General features: G+C 45.5%; 1 protein-coding gene across 1 annotated transcript; it reads right to left on the bottom strand.

Moving 5' to 3' along the window:
• Positions 1-1,511: 1,511 nt before the first annotated feature.
• adora1b (adenosine A1 receptor b) lies at positions 1,512-5,645 on the bottom strand. The gene is made up of 2 exons (XM_011621941.2): positions 4,683-5,645; positions 1,512-3,511 (listed from the first exon to the last, which is right to left on the bottom strand). The coding sequence occupies exons 1-2, from the start codon at positions 5,021-5,023 to the stop codon at positions 2,731-2,733; spliced, it is 1,122 nt and encodes a 373-aa protein (XP_011620243.2). The 5' UTR covers positions 5,024-5,645; the 3' UTR covers positions 1,512-2,730.
• Between the last annotated feature and the right edge of the window lie 10,381 nt (positions 5,646-16,026).

Genomic DNA, 16,026 nt, shown 5'->3' on the forward strand with positions numbered 1-16,026 from the left:
ATTTATGCAAATGTTCCATCTGCTGCAAATGTGGCTATGCTTTTGCATCTCTGCTCATCATTTTTGATGCAGCCACCTAGGAATTGATGCTCACACTCCTGCACGCCAACACAGCTGCTCCTGCATCAGGGGCAGGATTTTTGTGACTGATTTGTTTTTAGCACAACTGCAGCATGACAACAGATATCTGCTGCTGTAACCACAACTTCTTCAGCTACACCCTTCTTGTGCTCACACCCTCACTGCTCTTCATTAAGACCGATGTTCCTAAAGAGTTCCTGTTTCGGCATTAGGAGAATAATGGGCTTACATGTTGGTGCCAAATGATGAGGACTGAGAAGGATCAAACAGCTCGTCCCTTTTCAATAAAAAAGCTTGGTCCTGGGAGACAAGTTCCCCTCCGCCGCGATCTCTAGATGACTGTAGGATCTTTGGGGGCTTCAAGTGTTTATGTCAGTTGGACTTGCTGATGTTGATGAAGAAGTGCAGTCCTGACATGCCGCTGAAATGCACCATCCTGTGGAAATAATGGTTGTGACCGTGTGTCAAAGCATCAACCTCGTCTAGCAAAGCGAACTCGTTTTAACTGTGGCTGCGACCAACCCTGAGTTCACTCTGGAACTTAAGAATAAATCAGTGGAAAGAGATGCTCCTTTCTTCCTCTCTGGCTCTGCGGTTAGCGGCCACATTAGCCTCAAGGGCAGCCGGTCACAGCAGAGAGGAGGTCAACTGGTCATCGCTCCAGCATTAGACTGTCCTTTAAGGTGCAGATCTATGCATGAGCAGAAACTCAATCCTGAAGCTCAGCACCTTCACAAGACATGATAAGAATTCCCACGTTTATCATAATGAGCTTCAAATATCGAGAGCTTAAAATATCCAGGGCTGATGGTTTTATAACCTTACAAAGTGTTGATTCACAGTATCACTCAACTTTCTCTCTTAGTCTGGCTAAACCCCCTATAAATAGGTTCAGTCCTGTTGATAATTTATCACCATTTGCCTGCTGTATTTCTCTCAAAGCTTCCTCCGGCTAAAACAAAAAAGTGGCCAAGCATAACAGTGAGGTTAAAGGTGGTAAAACCCACTGTTTACATGTGGGAGAGTGTAAATTAGCCATCATGAGATCCTTTTTCTGTTTTGCATGTGGCCAAAATAAACAGAGTGTGCCGAGATCTTCTGCTTGACGGAACCACCCGAACTGTGTTGGCCGTGATCGTCACCGTCTTATGGAGAAAGACAACTTTCGTCTGGAATAAAATGAATAAAAAGTGACTTTTTTACAGGAGTGTCAAGCAATGTTCACATCCAAAGTTACGCTTGGAAAAGAGGTCCTGCTTTTAAACATATTCAGCTGCTTCTTTAACCAGTGAGAAATTATAAAGTACAGTATGGACGAGGTCATGAATAAATACAAAATTAAAAGAATAAAACAACAATATTTGGACAATTTTGTAGGGATGAGAACAGTAATTAAAGGTGCTAAACATTATTATCTTTAGTGAGCACCCTTATTTTAAACATTTATTATTCACTGGTTTGTCCTCTGATGTGTTATGTACAGGGAACTTGGTAGAAAATCCAAAAATCAGGGAGCTGCAAAGGATTCTGTTGATACTGTTTCTCAAATATCCATGAACTGTAGTAATAATGTTAACTGGCCACTTGAGAGGTGTTTGGCGAGACTGCAACACTTTTCATGCCAGAGCTCCTCTCCACCTTTGTCAGTGCACTCAGTCCAGTCTTTACGGGGAACCAAAGAGAACAATTTTACATTCTTAAAGTCTTTTGCTTTTTTACCCAGCGGCATTTGAACGTGCCGTAATTATCCATCTCCACATGCCTCGGTGGGGCAGAATATTGAGCTTATAATAAACACACCAACTCAGCTCTTTAAGTCCTTCTAACCTGTGTAAGGCCGTGGAGGCGTGTGGTAAGGTGTGATAAGGTCATTAGACAAAAACCCACCACGCTCACCGCCAGCCGGCACAGTGGCTGGATAAACACCAGCGTTAAGTGCATCTTGTCCCAGTCCCCTGTGAACAGCTGTCATCTTGTAGCCAGTAGTTTCCTGCACACGGCTTCTAAAAAGGTTACCCCCCACCACCCCACCCTCATCTCCAGCTGTTGGTTTCCCATCCCTGCCCGTCTCATCGGTAATGCAACAGTACGTCCAGTTCCTCGCAGGACTCCGGCACGGAGGAGTTAAAGGATTAAAAAAACTCTCGCATCATCACCCTGTCTGGTTGGAAACACCTCGCTCACCGTTGCACTCGCTGTGTCACCAAGACCCCGTTATCGCCCCCGTATTTACATCACTGTTACATTCACAACCCTCAGCTACTCCCAGTTTAGACATACACAATATGACAATTACAGGAAGATGGTTCTTCATTTGGAAACAGACGCTCTGGCTTTAAGCTACAGTTGATAACCTGATACGCAGCAAACACAGTGACTTATTGCACATTCAACAAAGTGTAAGCAAAATGAACTCCACATGAAAGAGTAATGTCTTTAGATTACTAAAATAGCTGCATGTTGCCTTTTTGTCACTGTGACCAAACCAAACACTGTACGTCCTCCTCAGGACATCAAGTGTTCCCTTAAAAGGCTCCTCTGCAGCAAGGTTTTGTAGAACCGCTCCTCACGAGAACACGTTCGAATGAGGGCGCAGCCCAAACGGGGGCCCTTCAATTTCCCCCTGCAGTCATCAGCAATGTCCTCGCCTCAGACTGTATCCTGTTGCAACAACTGTGGCTGCTCCTGTGGTGCCAGGCTGTGGTTCTGCTGCCGCTCAGGTGCGGCCTGAATCAGTGGAGTGGGATCGGACTGAAGGATTTTGTCCCGAAGGGGCATCTCCGTCTGTGGCACGAGGCTGGGCATTTCCTTCCTGTCGCTGGGCTGGAGCTCCAGAGCTGGTGTGTCTTTGCAGCAGAAGTACTGCTGCCAGATTTTTCTGAACGCCATGCGGAACTTCTTAATACGGAAGGCGTAGACAATCGGGTTGACAGCGGAGTTGCCGTGAGTGAGCAAGATGGCGATGTAGAGGAGCACGATCGGCTTCTGGCAGTCTGGGCAAAAGAGTGTGATGCAGTTGATGATGTGGAGGGGCAGCCAGCTGATGGCAAAGAGGAAAAGGACCAGAGCCAGCGATTTGGCCAGATTTAGCTCCTTGTCGTAGTACTTGTTGGGATCCGTGTGACTGGTGTTAAGCTTCTTGTTGTTGAGCTGCTTGTGGATCATGTAGAAGATCTCAGCGTAGATGACCAGCATGAGCAGCAGTGGCGGCAGCACCCATCCGAAAAAGTTGAAGTAGACCATGTAGTCCATGCTGATGACGTTCTCGAACTGGCAGGTGATGACGAGGTCGGAGCTGATGGAGCCGTTCTGCTGGAGGCGCCTCAGGTTGTTCCAGCCCAACATGGGCGTGAGCCCCACGATGAACGCCACCGTCCAGCACACCACCACCGCCAGGCCCGCGCGCCGAGGGGTCACCACGCATTTGTACCTGCAAACACAGCATCCCGTCAGCACTTTTCCCACTCAGATGGGGGCGTTCTTTCATCATTTGTTCTGCTTCCGGTTCTCTTCTGATCAAATGCTGCCAAACATGCAGGACACACGTAAACTTTAATTTATATATCCGAGTCGGTGACATGATCTGAACAGCATTTCTGGGGACAAAACCGAAGTGTCGGGAATGTAGTGAGGCTCTGGCAGCATTTAGGTGATAGGAAATAAACTCCTTTTTGGTCCATAGACCTCAGACAAAATTTTAAGCACCATCATTTCTTGGAAGAAAACCTTTAGACAAGGCTGATTTTCAATATTCCACATTATTTAAACAGTTTTTGTTGGTTTTTTGATAACCTTGTTGGTAACAATAGCAGAGGGACCTCTTTTTTAAAAATCAATATTGTTTTTCCATAAAAGGACAAAAGATCCAGCTCGATACCGAGATAAATCACGTAGAGCCACAACCGAAGTACGAGAGGCACAAGGATCCCGCCCTTCTGAATCAACACTGGCTGCTGTTTATTCGGGTTTATTGATGTTGGGAAATATTAGGGATGACCTTTAAGTGCAGCCTTGGGCTAAATAAAACATTACAATTGAGACCAAATGTCACAGGTGCCATCTCTCAGATTAGCATCGATTAGGGATCTGTGTGTCGAAGAGATGATCTGACACCAACGAGGGGGCAGGGGAAAAAAGGAAATTAGCCCGAGGGGGGCTACAAAAGCAATACAATGTTCTACACCACTTGAAATAACTGAAAATCCAATTTCTACATAACATCACCACGGGTTAGCCACTTTATTGATACAGAATATTAAACCTTTTGCTTTTGAGTCACGCTGGTTGAGTAATTAAGTCTACAAGGATATCTGATAAACTCTAATTAAAAGTCTATCAGACATCAAGTGGTAATTAAAAGTTTGATGTTACAGCCTCTCTCCTACGGTAAGCGTATCCTTTCAGCCTCACAGCATCATCCCTCTACCTTTTATTTCACTCTTGCAGTGGTCTTGCGCGAAATACAAAGACAATCGTGGTGACAGCTAACCTGACCTCTTCTGTGCCCCCCAGGAACCGAAATACCACTAGATAAAGAACCTTTAGGACAGCTGTCAGGTACGATGGGAAAGGTTGGATGTGCAACTTCCAAACCTCGTTACCTGGTCGGGATTTTGACTCTGAGGTAGCGGTCAATCGCGATGGCCAGGAGGGCCAGGATTGAACTTTGCGTCAGCACCAGCACCGTGCACGCCACGAGCAGGCAGCTGTAAAAGTGAGTTTGGAGTCCGATGCTGATGGTTATGGCCAGCGGGATGACCAGGGCTCCCACTGCGATGTCCGCAAGCGCCAGGGAGACGATGAAACAAAACGTAGTGTCGCGCAGCGATTTGTTAATTTTCACCGCCCAAACCACCATCACGTTTCCGATTACGGACGCGACTGCAATTAGCACCTCCATCCCAATGTAGAGCGACTCCTCGGATAAAAGTGCCCCGACCATCCTGGCAGGTGAATATGTCCTTGAACAGATTGATTCGGGCTCAACAGTCGTGTTTATTTTTGTCACTCCAATAATTTCCAAAGAGGACGCGCGTCCGTTGGCGTCAACGCGCCCATATCCTCGTTTATGCCACGTGGAACTTGCGGGAAATGGAACCCAATTGTTTCCAGAGGGAGAAACACATTGACCGGCGGCATATCTATGGATGACGGCGGTTCCTTTCGGAGCAGGTATTGTGGTCGGGCGGCTGTCGTGCGTCGCTCCTCTGCGCTTTGCGCCTCCAATTGGGAAAATCCACCTGCTTCAGCATCCTTCCACCGCGCTCCGGCTTATCCAGGAGGCTGTTTTGTAGTTATTAGCCCCTGTTTTAGTCTACGGTGCATCCAAAAAGAATTAACAATGCAGCCCCAAAGAAGCAAAGGAGAAAGTATCTTGAGGACGGACGCGCGGAGCTCCTGCGCAGGCGCGTCCTTTCTCTCACGGTGATTCGTTTTCAATAAGAGCCATAATGCATCCTTTGGAAAGAGACGTGCAGTGTCCCATTACCATTGCGTTGATTAAAAAAGGAGAGAAATCTCATGGATAAATACCGCCTTCATGTATTCGCATCCATATGCACGTGCTTCATTTTGAACAGAAAAACGACTGCGTTAATCTGGTGCGGGACTGTCCCAGGAAAGTCAGCCGGTGCAAAGGTGCTTTGATTCGCTGATACAGCCTAATTGTGTGTCCCGCTATAAATACTGCTCTCGCACGCCCTTTAAGCTCCACGTTAATGGACCTTGCGTTAGTGCCGGGGGTGAGTAAATGAGCAACTGCACCTGTCAGGAAGTGAAAAAGAGCGAAATTTAGAGGCAATCTTGAAAACAGGGGCTGCTCAAATACTGCTTTTGGCTCGCGATGTCTGATAGAAAACCTCTGGGAAACATAAAGCAGTAATACACTTATTCGGGTCATTCCAAATATATTCACACGCTTTACACTACAAAGACATCCAGCTACCTCAGGCCTTCTATTTTCTGCAAACTAAGAGAAAATGTATAACAGCGCAAGAAACCTGCCCAATTTAGATCTATTGATCAAGCCTTTAAAAAAAGTGCTGGCAGCTTTTGAAGAAGTTCCAGCTGAGAGCTCTCCAACAATAGCAGGATCTGTGGGAGGAGAACTGGAAGCCCACTTGCCAGTTTGTAATGTGCTCCTCAAACTGGTGAAACTGGAAACGGCAGGACCGGGGCTTTGGATTCTAGCTAACAGAAATAGGCAAAGCCTCAAATTAAAAAGAGTGTGTGATAAAGGGCCGAGAGAACAGGTGTAGAGCGTTTCCGTCTGTGAGAGGCTACAGGTCAGCCAATATCCACCAAGGAAGGAAAAACAGCCATCTGGTCTGCTCCCAGCGACTGGCATCGCAGCCACTTGTGACATTTTAATGAGCGCCTGTGTGGGGGTAATGGATGAGAAGTCAATCCTCGCAGGCCAAATGTTGTGTGCTAACACACTTAGACTGATGATGGCCAATAATCCAACACGGGTTCACTTTCACTTAAGACTTCAGGCGGCATTTCCGCCTCCTCCCTGCACTTTTACAATTTATTCTGCACCAATGACAGTTTCCCACACCTCAATTTAGAGCAGCACGCCCTGAATTAAATTGTCTAAATTGATGAGATTCTCTGTTCTTCAGGATGCAACAGATTCATTCCTAATCATTATCTGATTTTTAGATGCTGAGTGTGTGACTGGCATGTTGTCTGAGCGCTGGAACCCCACAGAGCGGAACCTCTTCCCAGATTGTGCTGCTGTCCGTGTTTTCTCAGTCACGTCAGACCAAGACAGCAGCCGGACAGTTTGCATGAGCTGTAAAACATTCCCAGCAGCTTGACACTGCTTCCCATTAAAGCCTGTGTTGAATCCATTTTAACAAGCTCGAAGTTCTGTGATGGCTGGTCAGCTCCTGAAATTTAGGTTCTGGGATGCTTCGCTTAACATTTGTCAGATTTGGCTGCTTGGGGATGTGTGACCAGTCAAGTGCAATGTGCTTCCATGTTCCCAGGCAGATTCTACACTCCAGTTCTGCTCTCTTGACGAAGCAAGGATTAGATATTCGGCTCCTCTAAGGCCCATGATCGTGAGTTATTTGTGATGTGCGGTGGTTGTGAGGTTGGCGGGCTTTAATCCGACCTCTTCAGTCAGTCTGGTTGAGATAAATGACAGGGAGACGTGCTACACGATGTGACGCCCTCGCACCTCGTAAAGCGCGTCAACCTCTCAGCTCTGACAAAAAACAATTTATGTGAATGCTTCTGCTGCCTGGATGATGAAACATGCACCCAGTCACGTCCGTATTCCAATATGACAGCCTCACAAATCCATGTCCTCCCCTGAGTCTCGCTGCTGATCTGCCTCCAAAACCAACTTTGCCACCCAGCAACACGCGGCGATCCGGGTGGAGGAATAAGGGAGACCGTGGAGACTGCTAAAGACCTGCAATGTCATCCTATTCTCCAGGGGGCCCTCAAGGAAAACTGTTTAGCTGTTTTAAACCTGGCTGGGGATTTTTACGAGGAACCGTTTGGTGAGAAAAGAAAAAAACAAACATAAAATGGATAAGCTGCCCTCACCATGGCGAATAAGAGACAACACACTGCTCTCAGGAAGTCTTCTGTGTCCTCTGAACAGTCAAACAAGCCCAGAAAAAAATGGTGACAACAAACATGTAAAAGGTGATTGAACAATTGAACATTGTGTTGGTTCAGGTTTGCACCAGACAGATAATCTTTTTTTAAATGTTTGATTTAGCTGTAGCAGTGACACGAGGTAGATTTTAGTTAAACAGGAAAGGATTATTCTCTTGGGTTCTTCTGATCGTGAATGTTCTATAAACTGTTTGTATGAAAATTAGTGCCAGTCGTAAGCAGGGGCCTGGGCGTTCCAGCCTCATGCGGCCACAGGGAGTGACAGTATAAGCAACCTTTGGAGCTGTGATTGCACAGAATCTTACAGCATTATTGCTTGTTTCACACAATATGGAGCAACTCCTCCATAATGTTTAAAATAGCTGTTTTGGAACATCTATACCACAAGTACGACAGAGCCTGTAAGCCAAAACAATAAGATGGTCCCTGTCAGAGGTTGGAATGTTGCCACCAGCCAATCCTTTAAAATTAGTGGAGTAAAAATAAAAAGACATCAGCTCAAAGGGTTTTTAAAAACAAGCATTTTTGAAAAATAGCGAAAACAGAAATTCCCCTTCCTGATAAAGGAAAAGCAGCTGATAGCATCTGGGAAGTGAGTCAGAGCTTCAGCGAACTCTGCACACTCTGCACGGCTCAGACTTGTTGAAACAAGTAATTATCTCTCCTTTATGTGTTTGTTTGCTGGAGTTCTGGCCGTATTACCACACGAAGGAATGCCTGGATTTGAATTCATGCGGGCTGAGATGAACACAACAATTTCCCTTGAGGGCACAAACCTGTGCACACGCCTTGTCATTTTCCAGAGGTGGATTTTAAGTTAAACAGGAAAGGATTATTCTCTTGGGTTCTTCTGATCGTGAATGTTTTATAAACTGTTTGTATGAAAATGTCAGAATTCATTGACACTGAAATGACAAGAGGGCATGATAATGAAACTCATAAGCACTGATAGGAAAACAAAAACCGATTCTGTGTGTGTGTGTGTGTGTGTGTGTGTGTGCGTGTGTGTGTGTGTGTGTGTGTGTGTGTGAGACACATCTTATGTTCATGCAGGCGGATTTGCAGGCATTATGGGATGCTGCTCTGCGTGCCGGATTGCTGATAACACTTGAGCTGGCTAGCAATGGCTCCGTTAGCTGATGCTAACAATGTAGAGAAGATTTATGGTTAGTCTCAATTTTCTGCTCGGTAACGGAAGGCATCTGCTGAATTGATCAGATGGAGGGGAATATCCAATGTCTTTTCTCAGTGCTCTTGTGCTCCTGGAACTGCTGCATGACAATAACTAGTTTCTTTAAAGGCAGCGTGTACGGTAGCGCTAGTGTCACGCTCCGTTGTGTTGAAGCGCTGTAATTTTTTTTTAGTTGATTGCAAATTGCCAATTTACCCAAAAGAAGGTGATAGTTAGGGAGGTTGATTGCATGCAGTGCATGAATGATTTCAATGATAATTAGATGATTTAGATGATGATGACAAACTACAATTAGATGTTTTCACTGATACAGGGAGGAACAAAGCAGAATGGGAGCAGAAAGCGAAATCATCTCTTTCAAAACATGTCAGCCTGATTCCGCTTTGAAAACAAAGGAGACACAGACACACAGAGAGGAAGTATAAGTGAATAATAGGTTAGACAGGTTAGAGAAAGAAAATGGTAGGAGAGGTGGAACATGTGTCGACTAATGACAACCCTCTGGTCAGGTCGAACACGAATAAAACAAGATTTGACGTGGCCTCGTGCGTTTTTAATGTTCCGGCACGTCTTTTTAGTGCTGGCTGTTGTCAGCGCGTCTCACTGCAAGGAAAACTAGGTCAAATGTGTAGTTTGGGCTCTCCGCGGAGCTGCAGCTTCAGCTGCTTTGATGTTTCCTCCCTAATTTTGGAGGCCGTCGAAATCCAGAGTTGCAAAGAAAGAATTTAATATCAAGGCCAATTCGTCAGCAGCCGAGGAAACAGCGTGAATTCAATTCAACGCCAACGCTCACAAATGTACTCAGACTCAGAGTGTCATTCGGCATATTGTTGATGCTGCTGCTCATTTATTCAGATCATCTCAGTGTGACATGATGCACAAATAATGTTCATCATAAAAAATTTGGAATGTTTATTTGGTTTAAGTGATTCAAGTTCAGCCAAAATAAAACAGCTTTCATCGTCAAAATTCTCCCAGATAAACTTTTGTTTTTTCCCTTTGCCACTTACTTACAGATTCATTTGTCGTACAGCTGCTTTCACATTTCCTATTCGCCGGCATCCATCAGCTTTAATTTGAGCAGCAGAGTTTCCTCCTTCACCGTCTCTCTCTCTGGAATCATCTACCTCAAAGATGAAGCTGACATTTCTGAAGCATTTGAATTATCCAGGACAATGTGTAAACATGGGGAGGAGGATGGCATCTGCTGTATTTGGCCGCCTTCGCCTTTGCTGATAAAATCTGTCACTACAAGGAACACGGGGAGATCGTGCGATGTAAACGGTGTGTGATTTATCCCTGTCAAAGCACACACGCAGCCGCTTCTCAAAGCCATAGTCTTTCCAGTCTTTCTATTAAGATTGCCAGAGAAAGTAAAATATAACTGTAATATTTGGCAATAAACAACAGCGTGAGCCAGAAGGAGCAATAATAGTTGGCTGCAAATGGCTTTTCACGAGAACACATTTATTTCCTGCCTTTTTTTTTTTCTATAGCAGTTTCACAACTTCCCCCCGAAGAGAGAGAGAGTGGAAATTTGCTTTAAAAACCTCCTCTGCTGATTTATTTTTTTTAGAACCGACTCAGGTCTCAGTGGCGCTCTGATAATTTAATGACGGCGAAATCCCCACATACCACGTCCACCTGCCATTTCAATCCAAGAGCAATACGGCAAATGGTGAAAACAACCGCAGGCAAGGCAGAGATTATCCCCATGGGTGCGCACGTGCGTGCACGTGAGCTCGTGTGCATGAAAACTACAACTGCAGGTCTGCTCATGAATATGAGGACTTAGGCCGATGTGCCGATCAGCTGAGGGAGCCTTTAATTTCTGGTCTGAGCCGGTGTGAGGAAATGAGGCGGCCTTCGGCGCACCGCAGCACGCAGACCATCGAGGGACCTAAGAGGTCGTTCAGAGGTCGCGGTTCAATCAATCAAGGACCTTCTTTATGTCCACTGGCGGGAAAGTCTTCCTGACTTTTGGTGGTGTTAACATGTGCACGTTTCTATGGCGCCGAGACTGTGCACGCTGCTTAGAATTCACCCGGATTACTTCTTGACCCCGTGACCCCCACAGGGACGTGACAGCTGTGCTGAAGCTCTTGATTAAATGCTTTGTTCAGGCACAGATATATTCCTGCCGTACTGATATAGGCAGTTCCATCATTTTCCAGCATCCTTATGGGAATCCATATTTGTTTCTATGGAAACAGATGGAGAATCATTGTATTTGAAGGCTTTTGGCAGGAGGTGGGTTTTTCCTGAGCATTTTCCTCTCCTCTTGACTTCAATTGTTTTTTAAATGAAGGTGTACGGTCCACGGCTGGAACCGCTGCAAACATGTTAGTTTTGAACATTCCAAGTTGATAAATGCAGCAGCACACAGACTCAATAACGCTGCAAAAGTCGATAAAGTGTGAAATTGACACGGTCCTCCGGGAAAAGCTTTTGTTTTTGGTACGTGAGCAAAAAACAGATGGCCAAGCGCAAAATATTTAAAAAAAGAAATCAAGACGGTCACTTAAAAGGTGTTTCATGTTTGACAGAACGGGAGCCTTGCAGAGAAAAAAGACTAAATATGTGATTAAATATTTTAGAAAATATGCAGTGGTCAGTCTACCAACATTATTTGTTCCCAAAGCAATTCGTCAGCTCCTGGTTGCTTCTCTGTGGGCTCTTCAGACCACTGACACTGTTCATCGCCACTGTGTGCTGCTCCGACCAATAATCGTCAATTCTCGCCGCCGAAAAACTGCTGACTGATTCCCAAAGCGGACGTGTGAGTAGCCGGTGGTGTCTCCTCCTGTGTCATTTGCATATTTGCGCACAACTGTTTGACACACGGTGCAGCTGTGACCTCAGGCCCTGCTCTACCTCACATGATGCGTTGAATTATTAAACAGAGGGGATTGTTATATCCTCCGGCACTCCTAAAGACTCACATGACCTGTGTCACTACAAAATACGACACTACAGCGCTCCACAAAGCACCGCGTATGCGCAGGCCTGCTCTATATGGGAGCGTCTGTCTTCCGCTGCGCTGTTTCAACAGCCCGAAGAATCTGACGCTTGTATCCCCGTTTTAAACCTCCTGCATTTGCAGTCACGAGCAAATCATGCAAGATTTAAATTTCTCCTCATGCCTCTCCCTCTCCTCCATCCTCTGCAGACTGTCATGCTTTCATGGAATCTTCTGCACGGGGGTGTTCTATTTTTGGAATATTCCTATACTGCGTCGCACCCTCGGGTCAGGGAAAAAAAATCACGTCCACACGTGTATTTCAGGGATGTTCCAGGCACAGAAGGGAGGCACGATCAGATTGATTTTGGCTAGTTTGCTTTAATACTATCTGGAAATTTGGGACTCAAACTTTTTCACTTAAATAACTGAAGCGTGCATATCTATTCATGGAAGTGTGCTGCATAATTTCTGACTTTACGTGGCAGTTTTGTTTGATCTATAGCGTCTAATTGAATTCCCTCTGGCCTGTCATGCTGCTGAACAGCCAGAAAGCACAAATTACAGCAGGTTCATCTAAACCTGCCGCATCTTTTCAGGTCAGGCGATTCTTTTCACGAGGCGTCGCCTGCACAAATCCTCTCAGGGAAAAAGAAAATCCTCTTGACCTGTTTTATGCCAAACGGGAAATCATCAAAATCCCAACTGAAGTGCAGGGAATCTAAATCAATTCCACAAATGTGACATGTAAGGTGATCCATGGAGGCAGGCCAAGGTCTTCTATGAAGGATCAGCTGATGTGTCCTGAGCTAGGGGCGTGACACCCAGGCGCGCTTCTGTTCATGCCGATGACAGGTTTCACCTCTATGTTGTGTCATTTCATGCCAGTTGCTGTTTGCTTGTCATTAATAAGTTCGTGATGAGAGCATGAGCCTTTCAATCCTTTAATCCTTTCACTCCTTAAACATACATCACGTCCCCGTCAGGATAAATATCAGCAGTTTAATCCAACTCTGCGGGTGATTAAAGGTTAGCTAATTAGCTTGCAGCATTGAAAAACCCCACTGAGATAGCTTAGAGAAGAGTCACACTGGCATAAATGAAAGAGGAACCAAACCACGTCCTGATACTATTAGTTGGGTTCTTTGGTTTCACAGAGGCAGTTAGCATTATTGACCTATGTGTATCTGTATTGATCCTTCCAGATCAAAGATAAATATGGGTGATCTCAGGTTGTTGATTCAGTGTGGGAGGATAAACCCTTTGTCAACCAGAAATAATTGATTTCCGTCTCCACTCAGAAAGCAGCTCAGCGAGAAAGAAAAGCTCTGGACTTTGAGTCAAACTAGCTTAATTAGAATGTCCAGCTGGCTTTGGAAGCAACGCTTGATCCAAAAACAAATCACAGCTCGCCAGGTCTTGTGTTGGACGTACACAGCGATAAAAATAGGTCCCCCAGGAGAGAGAGACCTGCTAAATCATAGATGATGTGGACAAATGGACGTCTGAGCGCTTCAAATGGAAAACGTCATGCAACACTAACAGAAACGGGGGTGAAAAGAGAGAGAGAACGAATTGGCTTTAATATTTGAATCTCCTTTCCCCCAGCACCCGCTTTTCTTTGTCCCTCTGTTCCTGACAAGCTGCGCTCTACTCAGAGGGGTGATGTTTTGTATCCATGGCCACAGCCACAGCCTCCACCTCCGTCTCCCAGCGAGACCAATCAAAGGTCGCGCCTCCTTCAAGTCATGGCAGCGCGGTGCTGACAACCAGTCAGAGGACTGAGGAGATTTTGCACAACGGAGATTTCTTTTGCCATTCAGTCTCTCTCTCTGTTGCTCTCTGCCTCTGTCTCTGTCTCTCTCTCTCTCGGTGTAGTTTGACACACACCGCCTAACTTCCTCTGGCTTCACCTGTCTGTCTGAGTGATGTTTCCCCGACAGATCTCCTCCTCTCCTGGTCTTTCCTTTCATTCCCATCTCTTTATCTAAACAGTATAGAGTCTCTCACACTGATGACCTTCAGACACATATTTCTGGGCTTTTCTAAGACTGGATTATATTTCACCCTCTGTTGCTGCTCAATTGAACACCGATGTTACCACTGACAACAGGATGTTGACAAAGTTACACTCAGTATAAGACCATTATGAAATGGTTGCTCATATTTAAATATGGTTGTTCATATTAAAATATTAAAATATGAACAGCCATTAGGTGGCTTCTCTTCCCAGTTGAATGCTCCAAGGTAGCGCCATGAAGCCTGACATGATGGCAGGATGGAAATCAACAGCTTTTCCTCTCCTTTCTCTCTCTGACCTTGGGTCAAACCTTGTGTTGCATAGCTGTGGTTCTACCTGACACCATTATATTGTGCGTCTCTTTTCGCTGGCCGCAGTAACCAGAATACTGAGGAGCTCTCTGGGCTGTAAGCTTGTCTTACTAAACGGAGCACAAGCACAAGAAGAACTAAAACTTTCCAACCCTTTACAGCTACAAACACAAACTACATCCATACATCAAGTACTTTGGATCGCATTAATAATGAATGGCTACTCATGCTGCTCTTGAAATAATCCACCATCCATGTAGCAGCCTGGCATAACAGTCGGGAAATACTGAATATCGAATTGCATCTCTGAAAGAAACAATCAATAGCTGGCAGGTCCACGTCTCTTCAGTCTCTGCATCTGACCCTCCAGAAATAGAGAGTATTCGGCGGTGTGGCGAGACCGGAGAGCCGTTTTAAAAATGCATAAACCCACTAAAACTACAGAATCATTTTGAGCAGAACATAAAAGGTCGGCAGTTTCTCACTCTTCCTTCTCACGCACTAACAAACGAGAAAATCTGGCTCTGAGGAAACCATTAAAACGCAGCAGACTTCAGATGAACTGATGGCAGTCGTCCCTCGCGGGCCCGTCTGTCCGCGACATTAACTGCACCGCCGCTCCCTAATGGATCAAAGTAAAAATGGAGTTTTGTCTAGAATTGTGATTACAACACGATCAGCAGTACGAACGACGTGTGCGGAATAATTTGTGTGGATGTGACTGAGAAAAGAAGTCAGAGAAGTTTGGCTGAATAACTGCGCTGTGTGAGTATGAAATGGCTCAGTGAATTTGAAGCAATCCGGTTGCCGCATTCCCCCAGATAAGCTTTAACAACCCTTCACAAGAGCAGAGGTGCTGCAACTGTTCCTGTCACTCCCCGTTCAGCGAGTTTATCTTTTATTTCCAGGAGAACAAACGTGTCGTTCCAAACATTCTGAAAGCCGCCGGTAATTTACAAAGGACATTTCATGCACTGGCTGCCTCTGAAGTGACTCAGCCCAGAAAACAGGGAGCCGTTGCAATGAAATCTTGATCTTCTCGAATATCATTTAGGAAATAATGAGCTGCTCAGTTTGAATTAGGCTGCGCTTCAGGCGAGTCATTGATTTGTCTTGGAGTCAATACCATTCTACAAAGCCCTTATGTGTAGGATGGATGATTGGAAGCTGTGGTGCAGCTACCATAAACATATACCTGACAGGACGGGCACATCAAAACAAGAACCGGGACTTTTTCTCTCAGCGTTCTGCATGAGGGCTCCCAGGCCATCGCCTGTTTCTGTCATTCCATTGTCTTCTGGACATTTTGGTCCCTGCAGCCTCGATGTGGGAAGATCCGTAGAATTTCTGGGGCAAATGACTCAATCCCGCTTCGAGTGACTTCCACTCCAGCAGAGTTGGAGGCACTTTGACAAACCCTCTCTGCCAGCCGGGGTTCATAAAATGGTAATGAGAACTCTCCTGCCTGCTGAGAATGAGGCACACGCCAGGTGTTGGCAGCAGATCAAGATAGGCTGCTTATTCCACTGTTTGGAAAAGCCTGCGCAGCGGAAACGACAATCATCCTGACAGGTTGTTCCAAGTGGACTAAAAAAACAGGGAATCTGAGAACTGAGCAGTTTTTCTGCTGGCACTTTCAGGGTCCTGAATGGAGATATCAGTGGATTTCACATTTCACGGCGTCACTGTTAATTACTAAAGCTGTCTTTGTCGGTGACATGGCTGTAATAACCAAAAGCAACGTGTTAGTTTCTCTGAACAATAATTGCCTTCCCCAGCCAGTAGAAAATACATTTTTGTTAACATTTTAAGCCTTGTGCAGGACTCT

This window comes from Takifugu rubripes, chromosome 3 (assembly GCF_901000725.2).
Source record: "Takifugu rubripes chromosome 3, fTakRub1.2, whole genome shotgun sequence".
NCBI lineage: Eukaryota > Metazoa > Chordata > Actinopteri > Tetraodontiformes > Tetraodontidae > Takifugu > Takifugu rubripes.